Genomic DNA, 25370 nt, shown 5'->3' with positions numbered 1-25370 from the left:
AAAAAGTATATGGCATATTTTTATATTTCCTTCTTGGCATTCAGCCTGTGGAAAACAAAGGAAGAATTTCATTGTATGACTGAGAACATGTTTCTTATTGTGCATATGACAATACACACTTTGAATCTTTGAATCTAAATTTTTATCTGCACTCCCTAAAAGGTTGATGACATTATAGAACCATACAAAGAAAACATACACAAAACTACAGCACATGAGCTTAAAACAAGAACACATGAGCTTAAAACATGTCAAATTCACACCTTTTTTTTTTCTTATTGAGAATTCTTAATTTATGTGCCATATAACTTGACAGGACATGGGGAGAAACAAGACAGATAAACCAAAATAAAACAGGAAACACGGGGAGACCACCTAAACAAGAAAAGACAAAGATAGACCATGACACATGAATGCAACGGACATTTGAAAAAGAAATTGAAGAAGGATTCGCGTTGATCAACAATATGGATGTAATTACGATTACAATCCCAAACCCACGTATTGAGACAGACGTGGGGATTCATTGGCAAGGAGCAATCGTTCCCAGCCGGGATCTTTAGGCAAGGCAAGTTTATTTATAAAGCACAATTCAAACACAAGGCCATTCAAAGTGCTTTACAGGGGCAAGATTAAAATACATAATACATATTAGAAAACATTTAAAAGCGAATGAAAAGTAGTAGAACATTTGAATTAAATACAAATGACAGGTTAAAATGGAAACAGAAAAGTCTTGTCAGACTCGATTTAAAAGAACTGAGAGTTGCAGCAGACAGACCTCAAGTTTTCTGGGAGTTTGTTCTAGATATGGTGCATAAAAACTAAAAGCTGCTTCTTAGGAGCAGTGTGAGTACAGACCAGCAGTGGAGTGGAGACAATCGTGACTGGGCCCAGTGTGAGTGCGCCCTTAAAGGACTTCTGTCTATTTGAGTTTACAGAACTCAGCAGTGACTCCTGAAAGAGACAGGTAAAGTCCAGCATGTAGCGGCTGAGTGAATGTGGTCTGGACTCTGTGGAGGAGAGTCATGGTTTCAGAGACGCTGTAGAAGGACAGAACACCTGCACTGTGATCCAGGTACACTCCTATTCTGGAGGACTGAGGACCTGAGACGGGAGTTTGGACACTGTTGAACCAAAAGGTATCACCGAATAGGTCACATTTCAACGCCCATGATTTGCCATTCATTCCAAATTCACTTTCCTCCCCTCTTCTGCTGATGTTCTTGTATGCAACTGCTACTTCAACTACTAACCCTCTCACCTCAACCTCCAAGTAACAACGACCTGTCAGACTCTCTGTACTCAGGACCTGAAGAACATTTTTGAATCTGTCTGTGTGTTTAAAACAAGACTGTGCTTTACCCATGTAGGTTGCTTTCCTGTTTCCCTCAGATAATATCAGGCTTCCATGTGCTGTGTTTGGATCCAGTGTGATGTCACATGAATATCTTAAGAAGTCAGCTCTGGTCTTGGGCTCTGTTTGTGGAAGTGGAACAACCACTTCAGTCCGTGAGACGTTTCTCAATGTCTCTCTCAGGACGTCCTGTAGCTTCCCTCTGACTTCTGACACAGCCGCTGTCACGTCCTCAAAGTATCTCAGAGGACGGATGTTGATGCTGGATGTAGATTCACTGAGTGCTGGCAGTGAGCGGTAGTTGTGTAGAAACTGGTTGTGATCCTCTGTGAGTGACATTTGCTTCAGCTCAGCGTCTTTCCTCTTCAGCTCAGTGATCTCCTGCTCCAGCTTCTCCTGAAGATCTCTGACTCGACTCACTTCAGTTTCCTGTTGGGATCTGAGCTGCTGCTTCACATCAGAGCTTCTTTTCTGGATGAGACAGATCAGCTCGGCAAAGGTCTTCTCACTGTGCTCCACTGCTTTATCAGCAGAGCCATTGATAGCATCCACCTCCTGTTGAAGAACCTTCACATATTTCTCTCTGTCTAGAATTATCTGCTGGATGTTTAGTCGACTCCCGTCGAGTTCTCTCTGCCTCTCAGTCCGTTCTGCTGCAGCTGACACTGTGTCGTGGCCTTTGTGTTCGTCCATTGAACACAGATAACAGATAGACTGCTGATCAGTACGGCAGAAAATCTTCATCACCTCATCATGACGAGAGCAGAGGTTTTCCTGGAGATTCTTGGAGGGCTCCACCAGCTTGTGTTTCTTGAATACAGGTAATTCATAGTGAGGCTGGAGGTGATTCCCACAGTAAGAGGCCAGACAGACCAGACAGGACTTGAGGGCTTTCAGTTTTCTCCCAGTGCAGACGTCACAGGCCACATCTTCAGGTCCAGCATAGCAGTGATCAGCAGGAGCAGCTTGGAGTCCAGTCTTCTTCAGTTCCTCCACTAAATCTGCTAACATGGTGTTTTTCACCAACTCAGGCCTCGGAGCAAAGACCTTCCTACACTGAGGGCAGCTGCAGCTGTAGATGTGTTTCTCATCCTCTGTATCCCAGTGGGTTTTGATACAGTCCATGCAGTAGTTGTGTCCACAGTTTAGAGCCACCGGATCCTTCAGTAGATCCAGACAGATTGAACAAGAGAATGTTTCCCGGTCCAGCTGAACTCCTTGTTGTGCCATTTTATATAATAACTGTTGAGTAGTTTTTCAAAAACAATCTCTGTGCCTCGAATGAAAACAAATCTCCTCTCCCTCAGTTTCTGCCAACTGACTGCAGTGAATGAGGATCGTCAGTTTATGAACATGACTCAATGTCGTTCACGCCCATCCTCACACCTGTAGGAGTGTGGAGGGGAGGGAACAGAGCAATAGTCTGGTAGGGTGCAGCTCTCTGTGGTTTAGAACAGGAGGCAGAGGGAACAGGTTTTCAGGCTGTACTGCATTCCATTAAGAATAGTTTTTCATGAGAGACGGGGTGTGTTATCTGTTGTGTGTCGTCTTCAATATGCAGTAGCAAGGTTTCAGCAAAGTTGTGCTAACAAATACTAAATAAGAGCTGAGTAAAGCTAGTATATGAGTGGACCGTGTGTGGCCACAGTGTTGTATTGTAGCAAAACTGCCAGACTAAATGCCCATCTGTAACATTCCGTACTGGTCCCAGTAATGTTTGGTATTAAAGTGTATTGAAACAACAGATAACATGACTTGTTTAAGGTTTGTTTGAGTGTTGGATTAAGCCAGAGTTAAAATCTTTTAAAAACATTTTTATTTTCACAACATATTGGATACAGCCTTTTTTCATTTTATAAATCAAAAAATACTATGTACAGGTTTTTATGTAATAATCCCACAAACGTGATAATTGAGCGTTCCCCTTATTAACAGGCCGCCGCTGTTTGGGGTTGAAATCTTCCTGAATATGAAAAAGGTCACCAATACAAGACCGCAATGTCATCAGCAGCTGAAATTAAAACCCAACATTTTTAGTAAGTTGGATGTTGTAATTAAATTTTCAAACTAAAACTCCTAGTTGTTAAGGTGACAGAAATCTGAGGTTCGGATGAGAACTTGATGAGCAGAACCCATTAACATTTATTACATCACAAAACAGCATGTCTTAGTAGACCAACCGGACACAGTGTCTAACACGATCTCAGGCAGAGAATCAAACCCAATACAAACTAGAGATCGTTTTGATATTCTGAATACATTTACACTATAAACAACAAAACTAAAATAAACAATAGTTATAGTAATGTTTACATCAAACTAAATAAAAACTATGTGTGCCCATCTTTCTTCTCGTCGGCCATCTTTTTGTTGAAGATTCATAAAGCTTTGTCAAAGATTTCTATTGGCCCCTTGGTTTGGAGTGTGTGTGTGTGAAATCCCCGTTTGGAGGGCCATCTATCCCTTACCCCTAACCCTCAATGCCAAAAGGAATGGAGACACTCTATCACCACGTGTGAACAACCAGTTTGGAGGGGGGGTGCTAAGGGGTGAATAAGGATTTTGGCCACAACTCACAACAATCTATCTACCCTGGAAATACAGACTTGCCGCTGTCAAATTTAAATTCACCTGCATACCACTTGCTCCTCATACTACTCTGGGCACGAACCATTGGAGCTCATTAACTATGTCGGAAAATTTGGAGTGGCCAATCAAATGGTCCTATCTGATATGGGCGGGCTTAAATGGATGACAACAGTGTTGTGCAGTTGAAGTTGTGATAGGCTAGTAAACAACAAAGATGGCTGTGGATATGTACTTGTGTTTGAAACAGCTTTAGCCTTGACACTTAACAATTTGGAAGACGGCACTCAAATCTTTCATTAGCAAGAAAAGATGAATTTTCTGTTTTGCCGACCGACCACAGCAAAAGCTGAATCAACAAGTTAGACCCGCTGTTCGCTAAACAACTGGTGCTGAATACGTCACCTTGTTCATTGCTCTGATTGGTCGTAGTCGGTCGTGGTGCTATCCAATCGCGTGCAGTGGTATTTTAAAATGCACAAGTAGGTGCCGCCCCTTGAGTTGGGATTGTCTATTGCTCATCGCCAGACCCTAAATCGTTCTAGATGCGGGTCTGGAGTTCCAGGTTAAGAACAATCGGCTCCAAGCAACAAACATGAAGAAAAAATATGTTTGAGGGTGAAAACACAAAGTTGAACCCAGTGTCCCTTCAATGATGTCTGTCTATTTGAGCTTACTGAACTCAGCAGTGTCTCCAGAATAATGAAGATAAAGCCCAGCATAGAGCGGCTGAGTGAATCGACTGAGTGATTACAATCCCAAACCCACATATTGAGACAGACGTGGGGATTCATTGGCAAGGAGCAATCGTTCCTAGCCGGGATCTTTAGGAGCAGTGTGAGTACAGACCAGCGGTGGAGTGGAGACTATCCTGACTGGGCCTAGTGTGAGTGCGCCCTCAAAGGACTTCTGTCTATTTGAGTTTACTGAACTCAGCAGTGGCTGCATTACACAGGTGAACTCCAGCATGGAGCGGCTGAGTGAATGTGGTCTGGACTCTGTGGAGGAGAGTCATGGTTCCAGAGACGCTGTAGAAGGACAGAACACCTGCACTGTGATCCAGGTACACTCCTATTCTGGAGGACTGAGGACCTGTGACGGGAGTTCGGACTTTGTTGAACCAAAAGGTATCACCTAATAGGTCACGGTTCAACGCCCAAGATTTGTCATTCATTCCAAATCTACTTTCCTCCCCTGTTCTGCTGATATTCTTGTATGCGACTGCTACAGAAACTACTCTCCCTCTCCACTCAACCTCCAAGTAACAACGACCTGTCAGACTCTCTGCACTCAGGGCCTGACGATAATTAGTGAATCTGTCTGAGTCTCTAGAATAAGACTGTGGTTCACCCATGTATGTTACTTTCCTGTTTCCCTCAGATAATAACAGATTGTTGTGTGCTGTGTTTGGATCCAGTGTGATGTCACGTGAATATCTTAGGAAGTCATCTCTGGTCTTGGGCTCTGGTAGTTGTGGCAGTAAAAGATCCACTTGAGTTACTTTCAGGGAAATGTTTCTCAATGTCTCTCTCAGGACGTCCTGTAGTTTATCTCTGACTTCTGACACAGCCGCTGTCACGTCCTCAAAGTATCTCAGAGGACGGATGTTGATGCTGGATGTAGCTTCACTGAGTGCTGGCAGTGGTGTGTAGTTGTGTAGAAACTGGTTGTGGTCCTCTGTGAGTGACAGCGTCTTCAGCTCAGCGTCTTTCCTCTTCAGCTCAGCGATCTCCTGCTCCAGCTTCTCCTGAAGATCTCTGACTCGACTCACTTCAGTTTCCTGCTTTGCTCTGACCTGCTGCTTCACATCAGAGCTTGTTTTCTGGATGAGACGGATCAGCTCGGCGAAGGTCTTCTCACTGTGCTCCACTGCTTTATCAGCAGAGCCATTGATAGCCTCCACCTCCTGTTGAAGAACCTTCACATCTTTCTCTACATCCAGAATTCTCTTCTGGATTTTCTGTCGACTCACGTCGAGCTCTCTCTGCCTCTCAGTTCGTTCTGCTGCAGCTGACACTGTGTCGTGGCCTTTGTGTTCGTCCATTAAACAAAGGTAACAGATAGACTGCTGATCAGTACGGCAGAAAATCTTCATCACCTCATCATGACGAGAGCAGAGGTTCTCCTGGAGCTTCTTGGAGGGCTCCACCAGCTTGTGTTTCTTGAATACAGGTAATTCATAGTGAGGCTGGAGGTGTTTCTCACAGTAAGAGGCCAGACACACCAGACAGGACTTTAGGGCTTTCAGTTTTCTCCCAGTGCAGACGTCACAGGCCACATCTTCAGGTCCAGCATAGCAGTGATCAGCAGGAGCAGCTTGGAGTCCAGTCTTCTTCAGTTCCTCCACTAACTCTGATAACATTGTGTTTTTCTCTAACTCAGGCCTGTGGAAAAAGACCTTCCTACACTGAGGGCAGCTGTAGATGTGTTTCTCATCCTCTCCATCCCAGTGGGTTTTGATACAGTCCATACAGTAGTTGTGTCCACAGTTTAGAGCCAATGGATCATTTAGTGGATCCAGACAGATTGAACAAGAGAATGTTTCCCGGTCCAGCTGAACTCCTTGTTGTGCCATTTTACATCCAACTGTCAAGTAGTTTTTTATTTTATCCGAGCAAAACAGTCTCTGTGCCTCGAATGAAAACAAATCTCCTCTCCTTCAGTTTCTGCCAACTGACTGCAGTGAATGAGGTTTGTCAGTGTATGAACATGACTCAATGTTGTCTACGCCCATCCTCATACCTGTACGTGTGTGGAGGGGAGGGAACAGATCCACGGCTTGATAGAGTGCAGCTACAAGGAAGAAGGAACAGGTTTCCGGCGTTACTGCATTCCATAAAGATTTGTTTTTCATGAGAGACGGGGTGTGTTATCTGATGTCTACAACATGCAGAAGGAACGTTTCATTGCAGTTGATGGAGTGCTAACAAAGACTAAATAAGATTTCTGTAACGCTGGTGTATGACTTGTCAATGTGCTGTATTGTGGCAACAGCTAGACTAAATGTTATCTAATACTCTGTACTGTTCCCGGTAATGTGTGTTATTAAAGTGCACTGAAACAACAGACAACATGACATCTTTTAAAACATTCTTTATTTTACAACATATTAGTGTCCAACATTTTTACAGAACAGTTTTTGGATACAGACATTTCTTTTTTTAATAGATCAAAAAATAGGGGAGAATGGGGTAAGTAGGCACACTCTTTACTCTAGTGAGAATTGCCCATAACCTAAACATCTTTCAATAGTCATTCCTACATTAAATTGAAGCGGAAGGTGTTGGCTTGAAATGTGTACTCCTCACTTTTTCTATTTTATTGTAATAAAGAAGAAATTAATCATCAAAGACACCCTTATACATTGTGACAACCAACCCCATCAAGGGGTCTGTTGTCACACACTATGGGGTTGTTTGTCACAATGTTATCTTAATGGGAATAATCTTAAAAAGAAGGCAAGAAAGCACAACTAAATTTGAAAGTTTAATTGCATTGTCAAGTTGACAAATAGGCGTACATAACTTACTTTAGCCTTGGCAGCTGGTTTAGTTTGGGATGCACTGGGTTGTTTTGATTTTGCTTCCTTTTCCTGCTCTATTCTCTCCTTCTCTGGGGTGTCACTGAGGATACAGCTTGACAATTTATTTTGTTATTGGGTTACTTTTCTGGCTGCAGCCTTGAGATAACATGTCACAACCAACCCCCCAAAAACTGTGACGACCAACCCCAACTTGAATTTCTTGCTAGCATCAAGGCCAACAACCATCTGACAACTAGTGAGCTAGCTAAAAACAATCTAAACTATAGCTTACCCTTCACACTTTTTAAGGGGAACAATTGTTTTGTTATAAACCCATTGTGGAAAAGCCTAGAAGAAAAATACTGAGGAGTTAAATATTTTCAATTTGACATGAAAAACACAAACAGTCGTCTCACCTCAAATTCAGCAGTCTAACTCCAAGGAAGACTAATGTAGGTGACCTCTGATCCCAATTCTGGACATTTCCATAGCAAAAATTTCACAGACAGCGCCTTCTAGTTCCGAGATATACCGATTGTGACAACCAACCCTTGTGACATATAACCCCGTTCTCCCCTATGTATGTGTTTTTAATATTTCGAAAAAATGTATTGACTCATTCGACAGCAAGGGCTTGTTTTTGGCAGCGCGCAAATTAACCCGAGAATGGCAGCCAGTGTCAGCCTGGCAATGCTGCAATCAGGTGTAGACACTATGGTGAAACATATCCTTTTTTTTCTCAAGGTTTCTTTATTGGTATTTTAAAACGTTACAGAATGCAATGCAGATAAAGTTGGATACAAACAATTATAACCACCACACACACACACACACACACACACACACACACACACACATTTTGCTTCAACAGAGCCCCACCCCTTTAACAGTAACACGGTACCATTTAACAACAATAGCATTCGGGGATCACAATTGAAAAAAACACACGAGTAAAAAGACCCGAGCGGATAAATGGCTCTACTCTCTCTCACGAATCACTGAACTTCTAACCTGCTCATCCTAATCTCTGAGGGATACACCAGCCACCCTCCCGAGAAAAAAACATTTCGGCCGCTTGTACCCACGATATAGTACTTCCATTTCATTCATTCCTTGAGCAAGACACTTAACCCCAAACTGCTCCAGGGGCGCTGTACTATGGCTGACCCTGCGCTCTGACCCCCTCGGGAGTGTGGGAACTTGAGAGGGGAGATGCAAAAAATAATAATTTCAATGTAGCCATTGACTAATAAAATAACTTTTCTTACACAGAAAGGCACTATTTGGAGGGAGAGATGCCAAGGAGGGTGAATTGGAATTCAACATTTGGTTCCAAGCAACATACATGAAGACAAAATATGTTTAAGGTTGAAAACACAAAGTTAAACCCCACAGTCCCTTCAATGATGTCTGTCTACTGGAGTTTACTGAACTCAGCAGTGTCTCCTAGAAACAGGTAAAGTCCAGCGTAGAGCGGCTGAGTGAATGTGGTCTGGACTCTGTGGAGGAGAGTCATGGTTCCAGAGACGCTGTAGAAGGACAGAACACCTGCACTGTGATCCAGGTACACTCCTATTCTGGAGGACTGAAGACCTGTGACGGGAGTTCGGACTTTGTTGAACCAAAAGGTATCACCTAATAGGTCACGGTTCAACGCCAAAGATTTGTCATTCACTCCAAATTCACTTTCCTCCCCTCTTCTGCTGATGTTCTTGTATGCGACTGCTATGTCAACTCCTAACCCTCTCCACTCCACCTCTAAGTAACAACGACCTGTCAGACTCTCTGCACTCAGGACCTGAGGACAATAAGTGAATCTGTCTGTGTGACTAGAATAAGACTGTGGTTTATCCATGAATGTTGCTTTCCTGTTCCCCTCAGATAATAACAGCTCCTTGTGTGCTGTGTTTGGATCCAGTGTGATGTCACGTGCATATCTTAGGAAGTCAGCTCTGGTCTTGGGCTCTGGTAGTTGTGCCAGTGGAACAGCCACTTCAGTCCGTGAGACGTTTCTCAATGTCTCTTCCGCTGAAACTGTGTCGTGGCCTTTGTGTTCGTCCATTAAACAAAGGTAACAGATAGACTGCTGATCAGTACGGCAGAAAATCTTCATCACCTCATTATGACGAGAGCAGATGTTCTCCTGGAGCTTCTTGGAGGGCTCCACCAGCTTGTGTTTCTTTAAAGGAGCCGCGTCATAATGAGACTGAAGGTGTTTCTCACAGTACGAGGCCAGACACACCAGACAGGACTTGAGGGCTTTCAGTTTTCTCCCAGTGCAGACGTCACAGGCCACATCTTCAGGTCCAGCATAGCAGTGATCAGCAGGAGCAGCTTGGAGTCCAGTCTTCTTCAGTTTCTCCACTAAATCTGCTAACATGGTGTTTTTCTCTAACACAGGCCTCGGAGCAAAGACCTTCCTACACTGAGGGCAGCTGTAGATGTGTTTCTCATCCTCTCCATCCCAGTGGGTTTTGATACAGTCCATACAGTAGTTGTGTCCACAGTTTAGAGCCACCGGATCCTTCAGTGGATCCAGACAGATTGAACAAGAGAATGTTTCCCGGTCCAGCTGAACTCCTTGTTGAGCCATTTTACATCCAACTGTCAAGTAGTTTTTAATTTCTCCAAGCAAAAACAGTCTCTGTGCCTCGAATGAAAACAAATCTCCTCTCCCTCAGTTTCTGCCAACTGACTGCAGTGAATGAGGATTGTCAGTTTATGAACATGACTCAATGTTGGTCACGCCCATCCTCACACCTGTAGGAGTGTGGAGGGGAGGGAACAGAGCAATAGTCTGGTAGGGTGCAGCTCACTGCGGTTTAGAACAGGAGGGAGAGGGAACAGGTTTTCAGGCGTTACTGCATTCCATTAGGATTAGTTTTTCATGAGAGACGGGTTGTGTTATCGGTTGTGTGTCTTCAATATGCAGTAGCAAGGTTTCAGCAAAGTTAATGGAGTGCTAACAAAGACTAAATAAGAGTTTAGCTAAAGTATAGTATGAGTAAAGCTAGTATATGACTGGACTCTGTGTATTCACTGTGCTATATTGTAGCAAAACTGCTGATCTTAATGTTTGTTAAATATTCTGTACTGTTCCTGGTAATCATTGTTATTAAAGTGCATTGTAACAGCAGGCCACATGAATTGTTTAAGGTATGTTTGAGTGTTGGATTAAGCCAGAGTTAAAATCTTTTTTTTTTTAATATATTTTTACTATATATTAGTGTCCCAAATTTTTACAGAACAGTTTCTGGATACAGCCATTTTTCATTTTATAAATCAAAAAATATTATGTACAGGTTTTTATGTAATAATCCCACAAACGTGATAATTGAGAGTTCCCCTTTTAAACATGCCGCCGCTGTATGGGGTTGAAATCTTCCCGAATATGAAAAAGGTCACCAATACAAGACCGCTACGTCATCAGCAGCACGATTAAAACCCGACATTTTGAATAAGTTTGATGTTATAATTACAGTTTCAAACTAAAGTTCCTAGTTGTTTGTGTGACAGAAATCTGTTGTTCAGATCAGAAAGTAATGAGCACAATGTGTAACCATGTATTATATCACAAAAGATTGTGTCTAAATAGACCGAACGGCCACAGTGTCTACTACAGTCTCAGGCAGAGAATCGAACCCCATAGATACTAGAGATCGTTTTGATATTCTTGATACATTTACACTATAAACAACAAAACAAAGATAAATAATGGTTATTGTAATGTTTATTACAAGCTTTATTTATACAGCAGTTTTCACACACAACAAGTAAAAACAAAGCACTTTATATAAGAAAGAAGAAAAAACAGCCATATCAACCCCCCCTCCCTCCCAACCCTTATAATCTGAACTTGGGACCCTACGAACCTTCCAGTGGATAAGAAACAACAACATACAAATAAATTCATACAGATCTTCAACAGTCATTTAGAGCACAGACCAGGTTCCATGTTCATGCAGAGAAAAGTCAGTTCAGCTAAACTACAGTCATCATGAGCAGTGATGGTCTCCATGGATACACAGACACAGGAAGGAACGCCACCCTAAAGACACTCAAACATTTACACAGATCAGAAGATGTCAAACTCCCACCATTTTTTATTTTCTTATTTAGAATTCTTAATTTATGTGCCATATTACTTATGTCATTTCATTTATTTATTTACGGCCCTCGACCATATTACATGGTATGTAGCACAACATTAAAATAATAATAAAACGAAACAAGACAATGGTGCACGGCATGGGCAAAAAACAAAAACACTATCCATACAAGTTAATTTATTTTTAGCTGCACTCCCTATCAGGCTGATGACATTTTAGAAACACACACAAATACAGCTCATGAGCATAAAACAAGAATACATGAGTTTAGACAAATATAATGATACAACTACTATTCAGTATCATGACAGGTGGATATCATGTGGAACAACATTACACAAGTAGCATTTAGCCACACATAAAGGTGCAGAAGCATTTGGCACGGTACAAAACATAGGCATTTAAATGGACAAAACAACAACAAAAAATAAGCATATAAGTATAGAAAAATACACTAGAAGTAAAGACAATGACCAAGACAATATCCCGGATTATGGAATAATTTAGATTTTTTGTTTTATAGATATGGAGAAAGATTTGCCCAAAAGTACACTACTGTACACTTCCTCGGCCCTGGCACAGTTGGGAGAGGTTTGCTTGGGCACAGAACAGATGCTAATGAGCCGACACACACACTCAAATAGAGGGCGTTCCTGACAACAATTTATATAAGACTGTTTCCCGCCACCCAATATGTCCATGATGTTATGGTGGTGACAGGCAGGCAGACAAGCAGGACCCAAATGCAGAACGTTTCGAGTGAGGCTAATTTATTGTCCAAAAATTCAACTCCAAGAGGCAACAAGGCAGAGAACAGAGTTAACAGGTAACACGAGACTCACCAACAACGACAGGACAATCCATAATGCAAGGACAAAGAACAAAGGAATGACAGGCGGTGTATATACTAGACACAACGAGACACAGGTGTATCACATTAGGGGAGGGAGCAGCAATCAAACAGGAGGGAAACTTGACAGGACATGGGGAGAAACAAGACAGACATACCAAAATAAAACAGGAAACACGGGGAGACCACCACAACAAGAAAAGACAAAGATAGACCATGACACATGAATGCAATGGACATTTGAGAAAGAAATTGCCAAAGGGTTCGCGTTTGAGCAATCGTTCCTAGCTGGGATCTTTAGGAGCAGTGTGAGTACAGGCCAGTGGTGGAGTGGAGACTATCCTGACTGGGCCTAGTGTGAGTGCGCCCTTAAAGGACTTCTGTCTGTTTGAGTTTACTGAACTCAGCAGTGTCTCCAAGAATCGGGTAAAGTCCAGCATGGAGCGGCTGAGTGAATGTGGTCTGGAATCTGTGGAGGAGAGTCATGGTTTCAGAGACGCTGTAGAAGGACAGAACACCTGCACTGTGATCCAGGTACACTCCTATTCTGGAGGACTGAGGACCTGAGACGGGAGTTTGGACTTTGTTGTGCCAAAAGGTATAACCGTTTGTGGCATATATCAACGCCCAAGATTTGTCATTCATTCCAAATTGACTTTCCTTCCCTGTTCTGCTGATATTCTTGTATGCGACTGCTACAGAAACTATTAACCCTCTCATCTCAACCTCCAAGTAACAACAACCTGTCAGACTCTCTGCAGTCAGGCCCTGAGGATAATTAGCAAATCTGTCTGTGTGTCTAGAATAAGGCTGTGGTTCCATGTATGTAACTTTCCTGTTCCCCTTAGATAATAACAGATGTTTGTTTGCTGTGTTTGGATCCAGTGTGATGTCACGTGCATATCTTAGGAAGTCAGCTCTGGTCTTGGGCTCTGGTAGTTGTGGCAGTGAAACATCCACTTCAGTCCCTGTCCGTGAGACGTTTCTCAATGTCTTTCTCAGGACGTCCTGTAGTTTATCTCTGACTTCTGACACAGCTGCTGTCATGTCCTCAAAGTATCTCAGAGGACGGATGTTGATGCGGATGTTGATGCTGGATGTAGATTCACTGGGTGCTGGCAGTGAGCGGTAGTCGTGTAGAAACTGGTTGTGATCCTCTGTGAGTGACAGCGTCTTCAGCTCAGCGTCTTTCCTCTTCAGCTCAGTGATCTCCTGCTCCAGCTTCTCCTGAAGATCTTTGACTCGACTCACGTCAGTTTCCTGCTTTGCTCTGAGCTGCTGCTTCATGTCAGAGCTGGTTTTCTGGATGAGACGGATCAGCTCGGCGAAGGTCTTCTCACTGTGCTCCACTGCTTTATCAGCAGAGGCATCGATAGCCTCCACCTCCTGTTGAAGAACCTTCACATCTTTCTCTCCGTCATGGATTCTCTTCTGGATGTTTCGTCGACTCACGTCCAGCTCTTTCTGCCTCTCAGTGTGTTCTGCTGCAGCTGACACTGTGTCGTGGCCTTTGTGTTCGTCCATTGAACACAGAATACAGATAAACTGTTGATCAGTACGGCAGAAAATCTTCATTACCTCATTGTGACTAGAGCAGAGGTTCTCCTGGAGATTTTTGGAGGGCTCCACCAGCTTGTGTTTCTTTAATGGGGCTGCATCATAATGAGACTGAAGGTGTTTCTCACAGTAAGAGGCCAGACACACCAGACAGGACTTGAGGGCTTTCAGTTTTCTCCCAGTGCAGACGTCACAGGCCACATCTCCAGGTCCAGCATAGCAGTGATCAGCAGGAGCAGCTTGGAGTCCAGTCTTCTTCAGTTCCTCCACTAGATCTGCTAACATGGTGTTTTTCACCAACACAGGCCTCGGAGCAAAGACCTTCCTACACTGAGGGCAGCTGTAGATTTTCTTCTCGTCCTCTGTATCCCAGTGAGTTTTGATACAGTCCATACAGTAGTTGTGTCCACAGTTTAGAGCCACCGGATCCTTTAGTGGATCCAGACAGATTGAACAAGAGATGGTTTCCCGGTCTAGCTGAACTCCTTGTTGAGCCATTTTACATCCAAAGTGTCAAGTAGTTTTTAATTTCTCAGAGCAAAAACAGTCTCTGTGCCTCTCCCTCAGTTTCTGCCAACTGACTGCAGTGAATAAGGTTTGTCAGTTTATGAACATGACTCAATGTTGGTTACGCCCATCCTCACACCTGTAGGAGTAGTGGAGGGGAGGGAACAGAACAATAGTCTGGTAGGGTGCAGCTCACTGCGGTTTAGAACAGGAGGGAGAGGGAACAGGTTTTCAGGCGTTACTGCATTCCATTAGGATTAGTTTTTCATGAGAGACGGGGTGTGTTAACTGTTGTGTGTCTTCAATATGCAGTAGCAAGGTTTCAGCAAAGTTGATGGAGTGCTAACAAAGACTAAATAAGAGTTTAGCTAAAGTATAGTATGAATAAAGCTAGTATATGACTGGACTCTGTGTATTCACTGTGCTATATTGTAGCAAAACTGCTGATCTTAATGTTTGTTTAATATTCTGTACTGTTCCTGGTAATCATTGTTATTAAAGTGCATTGTAACAGCAGACCACATGACTTGTTTAAGGTTTGTTTGAGTGTTGGATTAAGCCAGAGTTAAAATCTTTTTTTTTTTAATATATTTTTACTATATATTAGTGTCCCAAATTTTTACAGAACAGTTTCTGGATACAGCCATTTTTCATTTTATAAATCAAAAAATACTATGAACAGGTTTTTTATGTAATGATCCCACAAACGTGATAATTGAGCGTTCCCCTTATTAACAGACCGCCGCTGTATGGGGTTAAAATCTTCCCCGATATGAAAAAGGTCACCAATACAAGACCGCTATGTCATCATCAGCACGATTAAAACCCGACATTTTTTATAAGTTTGATGTTATAATTACAGTTTCAAACTAAATGTCCTAGTTGTTTGTGTAACAGAAATCTGTTGTTCAGATGAGAACTTGATGAGAAGAACCCATAAGCATGTATTACATCACAAAACAACGTGTCTTAGTAGACCGAACGGCCACAGTGTCTAACACGATCTCAGGCAGAGAATCAAACCCCATAGATACTAGAGATCGTTTTGATATTCTTGATAAATTCAAATGATAAACAACAAAACAAAGATAAACAATGGTTATTGTAATGTTCACATCAAACTAAATAGAAACTATTTCCATCTTTTTTCATGTCCGCCATCTTTTTGTTGAAGATTCGTTAAGCTTTGTCAGAGATTTCTCTTGGAGGGGGGTGCTAAGGGGGGAATTAGGATTTTGGCCACAACTCACAAAAATCTATCTACCCTGGAAATCCAGATTTGCCGCTGTCAAATTTAAATTTGCTCCTCATACTACTCTGGGCACGAACCATTGGAGCTCATTAACTATGTCGGAAAATTTGGAGTGGCCAATCAAATGGTACTATCTGATATGGGCGGGCTTAAATGGATGACAACAGTGTTGTGCAGTTGAAGTTGTGATAGGCTAGTAAACAACAAAGATGTCTGTGGATATGTATTTGTGTTTGAAACAGCTTTAGCCTCAACACTTAACGATTTGGAAGACGGCACTCAAATCTCTCATTAGCAAGAAAAGACGGATTTTCTGTTTTGCCGACCGACCACGGCAAAAGCTGAATCAACAAGTTAGACCCGCTGGTTGCTGAACTGAGCAGTGCCTTCAGGATACAGGTAAACTCCAGCATGGAGCGGCTGAGTGAATGTGGTCTGGACTCTGTGGAGGAGAGTCATGGTTCCAGAGACGCTGTAGAAGGACAGAACACCTGCACTGTGATCCAGGTACACTCCTATTCTGTCAGGCTTATGACCTTTGATGGGAGTTTTGCGTTTGTTGTGCCAAAAGGAATTACCGTTTGTGCCACATTTGAAGGCCCAAGATTTGTCATTGATTCCAAATCTACTTTTCCTGCTGATATTCTTGTATGCGACTGCTACATAAACTCCTTTCCATCCCCAGTAAACCTCCCAGTAACAACAGCCTGTCAGACTCTCTGCACTCAGGACCTGAGGATAACCAGTGAATCTGTCTGTGTGTCTAGAATACCGCTGTAGTTCATCCATGAATGTTGCTTTCCTGTTCCCCTCAGATAATAACAAACCTCTGTTTACTGTGTTTGGATCCAGTGTGATGTTACGTGCATATCTTAGGAAGTCAGCTCTGGTCTTGGGCTCTGCTTGTGAGATGTTTATTCGAGTAACGTCCAGCTCTCTCTGCCTCTTAGTCCGTTCTGCTTCCACTGAAACTGTGTCGTGGCCTTTGTGTTCGTCCATTGAACACAGATAACAGATACACTGCTGATCAGTGCGGCAGAAAATCTTCATCACCTCATTATGACGAGAGCAGATGTTCTCCTGGAGATTCTTGGAGGGCTCCACCAGCTTGTGTTTCTTAAATACAGGTCCTTCATAATGAGACTGAAGATGTCTCTCACAGTAAGAGGCCAGACACACCAGACAGGACTTGAGGGCTTTCAGTTTTCTCCCAGTGCAGACGTCACAGGCCACATCTCCAGGTCCAGCGAACAGGGTTCCTACAGAGTCTGGAAAGATTGGAGAAAGGCTTCATTTTAAATCTTGTGATTTCAAGGTTTGAAATGTGAACAGATAACTGGATGATGCTGGACGTTCTTCATATTGACCAGACTGACTGAGGGATAGTCAATAAAGTTCTGTGTAGTTCAAACAAACCTTCTCTCAATCTCGTCATGCTAACTTGGCCACACTTTTTTTTTTATATTATTTTTGGGCATTTTTTACTTTATTAGACAGATTTTGAGGGAAAGAGATGAAATGTGTCAGAGAGGGGAATAACATGCAGAGAACGACCCGGGCTGGATTCTAACCTGAGTCTGCTGTGAAGAGGCCTGAGCCTCTTTGGGCCTTAGAAATCACCCTCATTGTGATTGATCATGTGGATTTCATTTATCTTAAACAAATATTTTGACAAATACAATAATTATGTTTTTTCGGGCAATGTATGAAATGATAAGCATATCTTCCCCTCATATAGCCTACTGTACATTTAAATCTTTGGAGTTTTTGATCAACTTTAACTTGAAATTACTAGAAAAGTAGTTGAATTTTACTCTTAAAGAGATGTACGAACCCTCAGTATAGCAGATATCAGCAGCAGCAGCAGCTTGGAGTCCAGTCTTCTTCAGCTCCTCCACTAAAACTGCCAACATGGTGTTTTTCAGCAGCACAGGCCTCGGGCTGAAGGTGTGCCTACACTGAGGGCAGCTGTAGATTTCCTTTTCATCCCAAAAGTTTCCAATACAGCTCATGCAGTAGCTGTGTCCACAGGCAAGAGTCACCGGATCCTTCAGTAGATCCAGACATATCGAACAAGAGAAAGTTTCCCTGTCCAGCTGAGGTCCTTTCTGCGCCATTTCTCCTCTCTGTGTCAGCGACTGTTTTGAGTTTCACTTCCTCACAACTGGAACAATTTTTTTTTCTTAGTTGGAGTTAGAGCTCTGATCTGAACAACATGTGTGTGTGCCAGTGAATGGGGCCTGTCAGCTCACTATGACGGTCACACCCATCTGTAGAGCTGTAGATCTAAAGGGGCGGGTAACAAGGACGTGTGTGGACAGAGTGGAGCGGGCTGTTGTTTTAGAGCAGAGAGCAGAGGGAGCGGTTATCAAGCTGAGAGTCATTCCAGGACAAGGAGCAGCTCTGGGAATTAACTCTTTGTTTACTCAAACTGTCCTTTAGTTTCCACTTCCATGGTCTGTTATTGGTCATTAATGCAATCGGTGTGTGTGTGTGTGCGTGTGTGTGTGTGTGTGTGTGTGTGTGTGTGTGTGTGTGTGTGTGTGAGCGAGCTAATGAATTGCTTACTTTGAGGAGGACATGGTTGGATTTCATAAAAAATAATAAAAAAAGAGGTTGAGGGGTAAGAAATAGGACACAGCATTAGTCTATATCTCTACGGGTTGTCCTTTCTCTCTCTCTCTCTCTCTCTAGAAAAGTAGTTGAATTTTACTCTTAAAGAGATGTACGAACCGTCAGTACGGCAGATATCATCAGTAGCAGCAGCTTGGAGTCCAGTCTTCTTCTTGTCGAGCTGAGGTCCTTTCTGCGCCATTTCTCCTCTCTGTGTCAGCGACTGTTTTGAGTTTCACTTCCTCACAACTGCATCTATTTTTTTTTCTTAGTTGGAGTTTGAGCTCTGATCTGAACAACATGTGTGTGTGCCAGTGAATGGGGCCTGTCAGCTCGCTCCATGACGGTCACACCCATCTCTAGAGCTGTAGATCTAAAGGGGCGGGTAACAAGGACATGTGTGGACAGAGTGGAGCGGGCTGTTGTTTTAGAGCAGAGAGCAGAGGGAGCGGTTATCAAGCTGAGTCATTCCAGGACAAGGAGCAGCTCTGGGAATTAACTCTTTGTTTACTCAAACTGTCCTTTAGTTTCCACCTACATGGTCTATTATTGTCAATAATGCAATCAGTGTGTGTGTGTGTGTGTGTGTGTGTGTGTGTGTGTGTGTGTGTGTGTGTGTGTGTGTGAGAATGAGTAAATGTGGTAAAAATGTAATGGCCTTGTGTCTGAATTGTGCAATAGTAATAAACTTGCCTTGACTTCAATAAAACCTCAGAGTTCCTCATTTGTCCCTCGATTAGAACAACAAACATTTGTTCTGCCAAACAAATGAATGTCAATGTAATTATAGATTACTTTAAAAATCTACAAAGTGCTGAGAACCAGATATTGAGAATAAAGGAAGGTCTGGTGCTTTCTCTGTTATAAAATCAAATCAAGCTTTATTTATACAGCAGTTTTCACACACAACAAGGTAAAACAAAGAACTTTATACAAGAAAGAAGAAAAAACAGCCATATCACCCCTCACCCCCAAAAATCGGAACTTGGGACCCTAAGAAGCTTGCAGTGGATGAGAAACAACAACATACAAATACATTCATACAGATCTTCAACAGTCATTTAGAGCACAGACCAGGTTCCATGTTCATGCAGAGAAAAGTCAGTTCAGCTAAACTACAGTCATCATGAGCAGTGATGGTCTCCATGGATACACAGACACAGGAAGGAACGCCACCCTAAAGACACTCAAACATTTACACAGATCAGAAGATGTCAAATTCACACTTTTTTTTTTTTTCTTATTGAGAATTCTTCATTTATGTGCCATATTAAGCCATACAGGTTAGAAATATATATGTATATAAAAAAGGTATATTGCGTATTTTTATATTTCCTTCTTGGCATTCAGTCTGTGGAAAACAAAGGAAGAATTTCATTGTATGACTGAGAACATGTTTCTTATTGTGCATATGACAATACACACTTTACATCTTTGAATCTAAATTTTTATCTGCGCTCCCTAAAAGGTTGATGACATTATAGAACCATACAAAGAAAACATACACAAAACTACAGCACATGAGCTTAAAACATGTCAAATTCACACCTTTTTTTTTTTCTTATTGAGAATTCTTAATTTATGTGCCATATAACTTGACAGGACATGGGGAGAAACAAGACAGATAAACCAAAATTAAACAGGAAACACGGGGAGATAACAAGAAAAGACAAAGATAGACCATGACACATGAATGCAACGGACATTTGAAAAAGAAATTGAAGAAGGATTCGCGTTGATCAACAATATGGATGTAATTACGATTACAATCCCAAACCCACGTATTGAGACAGACGTGGGGATTCAATGGCAAGGAGCAATCGTTCCTAGCCGGGATCTTTAGGCAAGGCAAGTTTATTTATAAAGCACAATTCAAACACATGGCCATTCAAAGTGCTTTACAGGGGCAAAATTAAAATGCATAATATACATTAGAAAACATTTAAAAAAAATTTAATGAAAAGTAGTAGAACACTTAAATTAAATACAAAGTACAGGTTAAAATGGAAACAGAAAAGTCTTCAGACTCGATTTAAAAGAACTGAGAGTTGCAGCAGACCTCAAGTTTTCTGGGAGTTTGTTCCAGATATTTGGTGCATAAAAACTAAAAGCTGCTTCTTAGGAGCAGTGTGAGTACAGACCAGCGGTGGAGTGGAGACTATCGTGACTGGGCCCAGTGTGAGTGCGCCCTTAAAGGACTTCTGTCTATTTGAGTCTACAGAACTCAGCAGTGACTCCTGAAAGAGACAGGTAAAGTCCAGCATGTAGCGGCTGAGTGAATGTGGTCTGGACTCTGTGGAGGAGAGTCATGGTTCCAGAGACGCTGTAGAAGGACAGAACACCTGCACTGTGATCCAGGTACACTCCTATTCTGGAGGACTGAGGACCTTTGACGGGAGTATTGCGTTTGTTGTGCAAAAAGGTATAACCGTTTATGTCACATTTCAACGCCCAAGATTTGTCATTCATTCCAAATCTACTTTCCTCCCCTCTTCTGCTGATATTCTTGTATGCGAATGCTACAGAAATTTCCCACCCTCTCCACTCAACCTCTAAGAAACAACGACTTGTCAGACTCTCTGCACTCAGGACCTGAATAGAATCAGTGAATCTGTCTGTGTGTCTAGAATAAGACTGTGGTTCACCCATGGATGCTGCTTTCCTGTTCCCCTCAGTTAATAACAGATATTTGTGTGCTGTGTTTGGATCCAGTGTGATGTCACATGAATATCTTAGGAAGTCAGCTCTGGTCTTGGGCTCTGGTTGTAGCAGTGGAACAACCACTTCAGTGTCTGTCCGTGAGACGTTTCTCAATGTCTTTCTCAGGACGTCCTGTAGTTTATCTCTGACTTCTGACACAGCCGCTGTCACGTCCTCAAAGTATCTCAGAGGACGGATGTTGATGCTGGATGTAGATTCACTGAGTGGTGGCAGTGAGCGGTAGTCGTGTAGAAACTGGTTGTGATCCTCTGTGAGTGACAGCGTCTTCAGCTCAGCGTCTCTCCTCTTCAGCTCAGCGATCTCCTGCTCCAGCTTCTTTTGAAGATCTCTGACTCGACTCACTTCAGTTTCCTGCTTTGCTCTGAGCTGCTGCTTCACATCAGAGCTTGTTTTCTGGATGAGATGGACCAGCTCGGTGAAGGTCTTCTCACTGTGCACCACTGCTTTATCAGCAGAGCCATTGATAGCATCCACCTCCTCTTGAAAAACCTTCATATCTTTCACTACGTCTGTGATTCTCTGCTGGATGTTAAGTCGACTTCCCTCAAGCTCTCTCTGCCTCTCAGTCCGTTCTGCTGCAGCTGACACTGTGTCGTGGCCTTTGTGTTCATCCACAGAGCAGAGATAACAGATACTCAGCTGATCAGTACGGCAGAACATCTTCATCACCTCATCATGACGAGAGCAGATGTTCTCCTGGAGCTTCTTGGAGGGCTCCACCAGCTTGTGTTTCTTTAAAGGAGCCGCGTCATAGTGAGACTGAAGGTGTTTCTCACAGTAAGAGGCCAGACACACCAGACAGGACTTGAGGGCTTTCAGTTTTCTCCCAGTGCAGACGTCACAGGCCACATCTCCAGGTCCAGCGAACAGGGTTCCTACAGAGTCTGGAAAGATTGGAGAAAGGCTTCATTTTAAATCTTGTGATTTCAAGGTTTTAAATGTGAACAGATTACTGGATGATGCTGGACGTTCTTCATATTGACCAGACTGACTGAGGGATAGTCAATAAAGTTCTGTGTAGTTCAAACAAACCTTCTCTCAATCTCTTCATGCTAACTTGGCCACACTTTTTTTTTTAATATATATTATTTTTGGGCATTTTTTACTTTATTAGACAGATTTTTTGAGGGACAGAGATGAAATGTGTCAGAGAGGGGAATAACATGCAGAGAACGACCCGGGCTGGATTCTAACCTGAGTCTGCTGTGAAGAGGACTGAGACTCTGTGGGCCTTAGAAAGCACACTCATTGTGATTGATCATGTGGAATTAATTTTGACAAATACAATAATTAAGTTTTTTGTATGAATGTATATCAATGTATAAAACGATAAGCATATCTTCCCCTCATATAGCCTACTGTACATTTAAATCTTTGGAGTTTTTGATCAACTTTAACTTGAAATTGCATAAAAGTAGTTGAATTTTACTCTTAAAGAGATGTACGAACCCTCAGTATAGCAGATATCAGCAGCAGCAGCAGCAGCTTGGAGTCCAGTCTTCTTCAGCTCCTCCACTAAAACTGCTAACATGGTGTTTTTCAGCAGCACAGGCCTCGGGCTGAAGGTGTGCCTACACTGAGGGCAGGTGTGGATTTTCTTCAAATCCTCTTCATCCCAAAAGTTTCCAATACAGCTCATGCAGTAGCTGTGTCCACAGGCAAGAGTCACCGGATCCTTCAGTAGATCCAGACATATCGAACAAGAGAAAGTTTCCCTGTCCAGCTGAGGTCCTTTCTGCGCCATTTCTCCTCTCTGTGTCAGCGACTGTTTTGAGTTTCACTTCCTCACAACTGCAACTATTTTTTTTTTCTTAGCTGGAGTTTGCTGCTCTGATCTGAACAACATGTGTGTGTGCCAGTGAATGGGGCCTGTCAGCTCACTATGACGGTCACACCCATCTTTAGAGCTGTAGATCTAAAGGGGCGGGTAACAAGGACGTGTGTGGACAGAGTGGAGCGGGCTGTTGTTTTAGAACAGAGAGCAGAGGGAGCGGTTATCAAGCTGAGAGTCATTCCAGGACAAGGAGCAGCTCTGGGAATTAACTCTTTGTTTACTCAAACTGTCCTTTAGTTTCCACTTCCATGGTCTATTATTGTCATTAATGCCATCGGTGTTTGTGTGTGTGTGTGTGTGTGTGTGTGTGTGTGTGTGTGTGTGTGTGTGTGTGTGTGTGTGTGTGTGTGTGTGTGTGAATGAGTTAATGTGGTAAAAATTGAATGGCCTTGTGTCTGAATTGTGCTATAGAAATAAACTTGCCTTTTATAAAACCTCAGTTCCTCATTTGTCCCTGGATTAGAACAACAACATTTGGTCTGCCAAACAAATTAATGTCAATGTGATTATAGATTTCTTTACAAATCTACAAAGTGCTGAGAACCAGATATGGAGAATAAAGGAAGGTCTGGTGCTTTCTCTGTTATCAAATCAAATCAAGCTTTATTTATACAGCAGTTTTCACACACAACAAGGTAAAACAAAGTAGGCTACTTAATATAAGAAAGAAGACAAAAACAGCCATATCACCCTCCCACCCCCAAAAATCTGAACTTGGGACCCTAAGAGCCTTCCAGTGGATGAGAAACAACAACATACAAATACATTCATACAGATCTTCAACAGTCATTTAGAGCACAGACTAGGTTCCATGTTCATGCAGAGAAAAGTCAGTTCAGCTAAACTAAAGTCATCGTGAGAAGTGACGGTCTCCATGGCTACACTGACACAGGAAGTAACGCCACCCTAAAGACACTCAAACATTTACACAGATCAGAAGATGTCAAACTCACACCTTTTTTTTTTTTTCTTATTGAGAATTCTTAAAGGTGCAGTGTGTATTATGACATCATCAAGAAAGTTCTAGAAAGTTCTAGAATGCAACACTCCCTGGGTAACCCCAACCCTTTTGAATAATAACAGAAGCTACAGTGGCCTTCAAGGACAAGAACAATTCTAAATTTTAAACACTGCACCTGATGACATTCCAACTATGACACTTTCAAGATGGCGGCACTAGGCCTTGGTCCAAAATATGCAGAAATATGGACATATATGAGACCCTTTCTAAGGGAAAAAAAAATAATTCAAATTTTTTTTCAGCTATTATGCACTAAATTAAATGTACTTATGGATATTATAATTACTTTCTACAAAATCTGCTAGGAAATAAAACCCAAAATTCTACACACTGCAGGTTTAATTTATGTGCCATATTAAGCCAAACAGGTTAGAAATATATATGTATAAAAAAAAAAGTATATGGCATATTTTTATATTTCCTTCTTGGCATTCAGTCTGTGGAAAACAAAGGAAGAATTTCATTGTATGACTGAGAACATGTTTCTTATTGTGCATATGACAATACACACTTTGAATCTTTGAATCTTAATTTTGATCTGCGCTCCCTAAAAGGTTGATGACATCATAGAACCATACAAAAAAATACACACACAAAACTACAGCACATGAGGATAAAACAAGAACACAGGAGCCTAGACAAATATAATGATACAACTACTATTCAGTATCATGACAGGTGGATATCATGTAGAAAAACATTACACAAGTAGCATGTAGCCACAAAAAAAAGGTGGATAAGCATTTGGCACAAAACGGTACAAAACATAGTCATTTAAATGGACTAAACAACAAAAATAAAACATAAGCACAGAAAAATACACCAGTAGTAAAGACAATGACCAAGACAATATCCCAGATTATGGCATAATTTAGATTTTTTGTTTTATAGATACGGAGGAAGATTTGCCCAAAAGTACACTACATTACACTTCCTCGGTCCTGGCACAGTTGGGAGAGGTTTGCTTGGGCACAGAACAGATGCTAATGAGCCGAAACACGCACTCAAATAGACGGTGTTCCTGACATCAATTTATATAAGACTGTTTCCCGCCACCCAATATGTCCATGATGTTATGGTGGCGACAGGCAGGCAGGCAAGCAGGACCCAAATGCAGAACGTTTCGAGTGAGGGTAATTTATTGTCCAAAAATGCAACTCCAAAAGGCAACAAGGCAAAAAGGCAGAGAACACAGGTAACACAAGACTCACCAACAACGACAGGACAAACCATAATGCAAGGACAAAGAACAAAGGAATGACAGGCGGTATATATACTAGACACAACGAGACACAGGTGCAACACATTAGGGGAGGGAGCAGTAATCAAACAGGAGGGAAACTTGACAGGACATGGGGGAGGAACAAGACAGACGTACCAAAATAAAACAGGAAACACGGGGAGACCACCAAAACAAGAAAAGACAAAGAAAGACCATGA

At 42.2% G+C, this 25370-nt stretch overlaps 3 protein-coding genes across 3 annotated transcripts; all 3 read right to left on the bottom strand.

The window, feature by feature from the left end:
* Window positions 1-925: 925 nt before the first annotated feature.
* Window positions 926-2587, bottom strand: LOC307270742 (tripartite motif-containing protein 16-like; the record flags this gene model as incomplete). The annotated part of the gene is made up of 1 exon (XM_080054625.1): window positions 926-2587. The coding sequence occupies one exon, from the start codon at window positions 2585-2587 to the stop codon at window positions 926-928; it is 1662 nt and encodes a 553-aa protein (XP_079910751.1).
* Window positions 2588-4856: 2269 nt separating this feature from the next.
* On the bottom strand, window positions 4857-17858 carry LOC307270738 (uncharacterized protein; the record flags this gene model as incomplete). The annotated part of the gene is made up of 8 exons (XM_080054621.1): window positions 4857-6289; window positions 9756-10138; window positions 10227-10281; window positions 11412-11514; window positions 12804-14482; window positions 14629-14684; window positions 16253-17009; window positions 17576-17858. The coding sequence occupies 8 exons, from the start codon at window positions 17856-17858 to the stop codon at window positions 4857-4859; spliced, it is 4749 nt and encodes a 1582-aa protein (XP_079910747.1).
* Window positions 17859-19755: 1897 nt separating this feature from the next.
* On the bottom strand, window positions 19756-22819 carry LOC307270741 (tripartite motif-containing protein 16-like; the record flags this gene model as incomplete). The annotated part of the gene is made up of 2 exons (XM_080054624.1): window positions 19756-21959; window positions 22525-22819. 2 exons carry the CDS (start codon window positions 22817-22819, stop codon window positions 20560-20562), a joined length of 1695 nt encoding a protein of 564 aa, XP_079910750.1. The 3' UTR covers window positions 19756-20559.
* Window positions 22820-25370: the final 2551 nt, after the last annotated feature.

The sequence above is a fragment of the Ammodytes marinus genome, assembly GCF_949987685.1.
Source record: "Ammodytes marinus genome assembly, contig: scaffold_71, whole genome shotgun sequence".
In the NCBI taxonomy this organism is placed as follows: Eukaryota; Metazoa; Chordata; class Actinopteri; order Uranoscopiformes; family Ammodytidae; genus Ammodytes; species Ammodytes marinus.
Note: the sequence above shows the minus strand (reverse complement) of the source record. Positions and strands in the feature narration are given on the sequence as shown.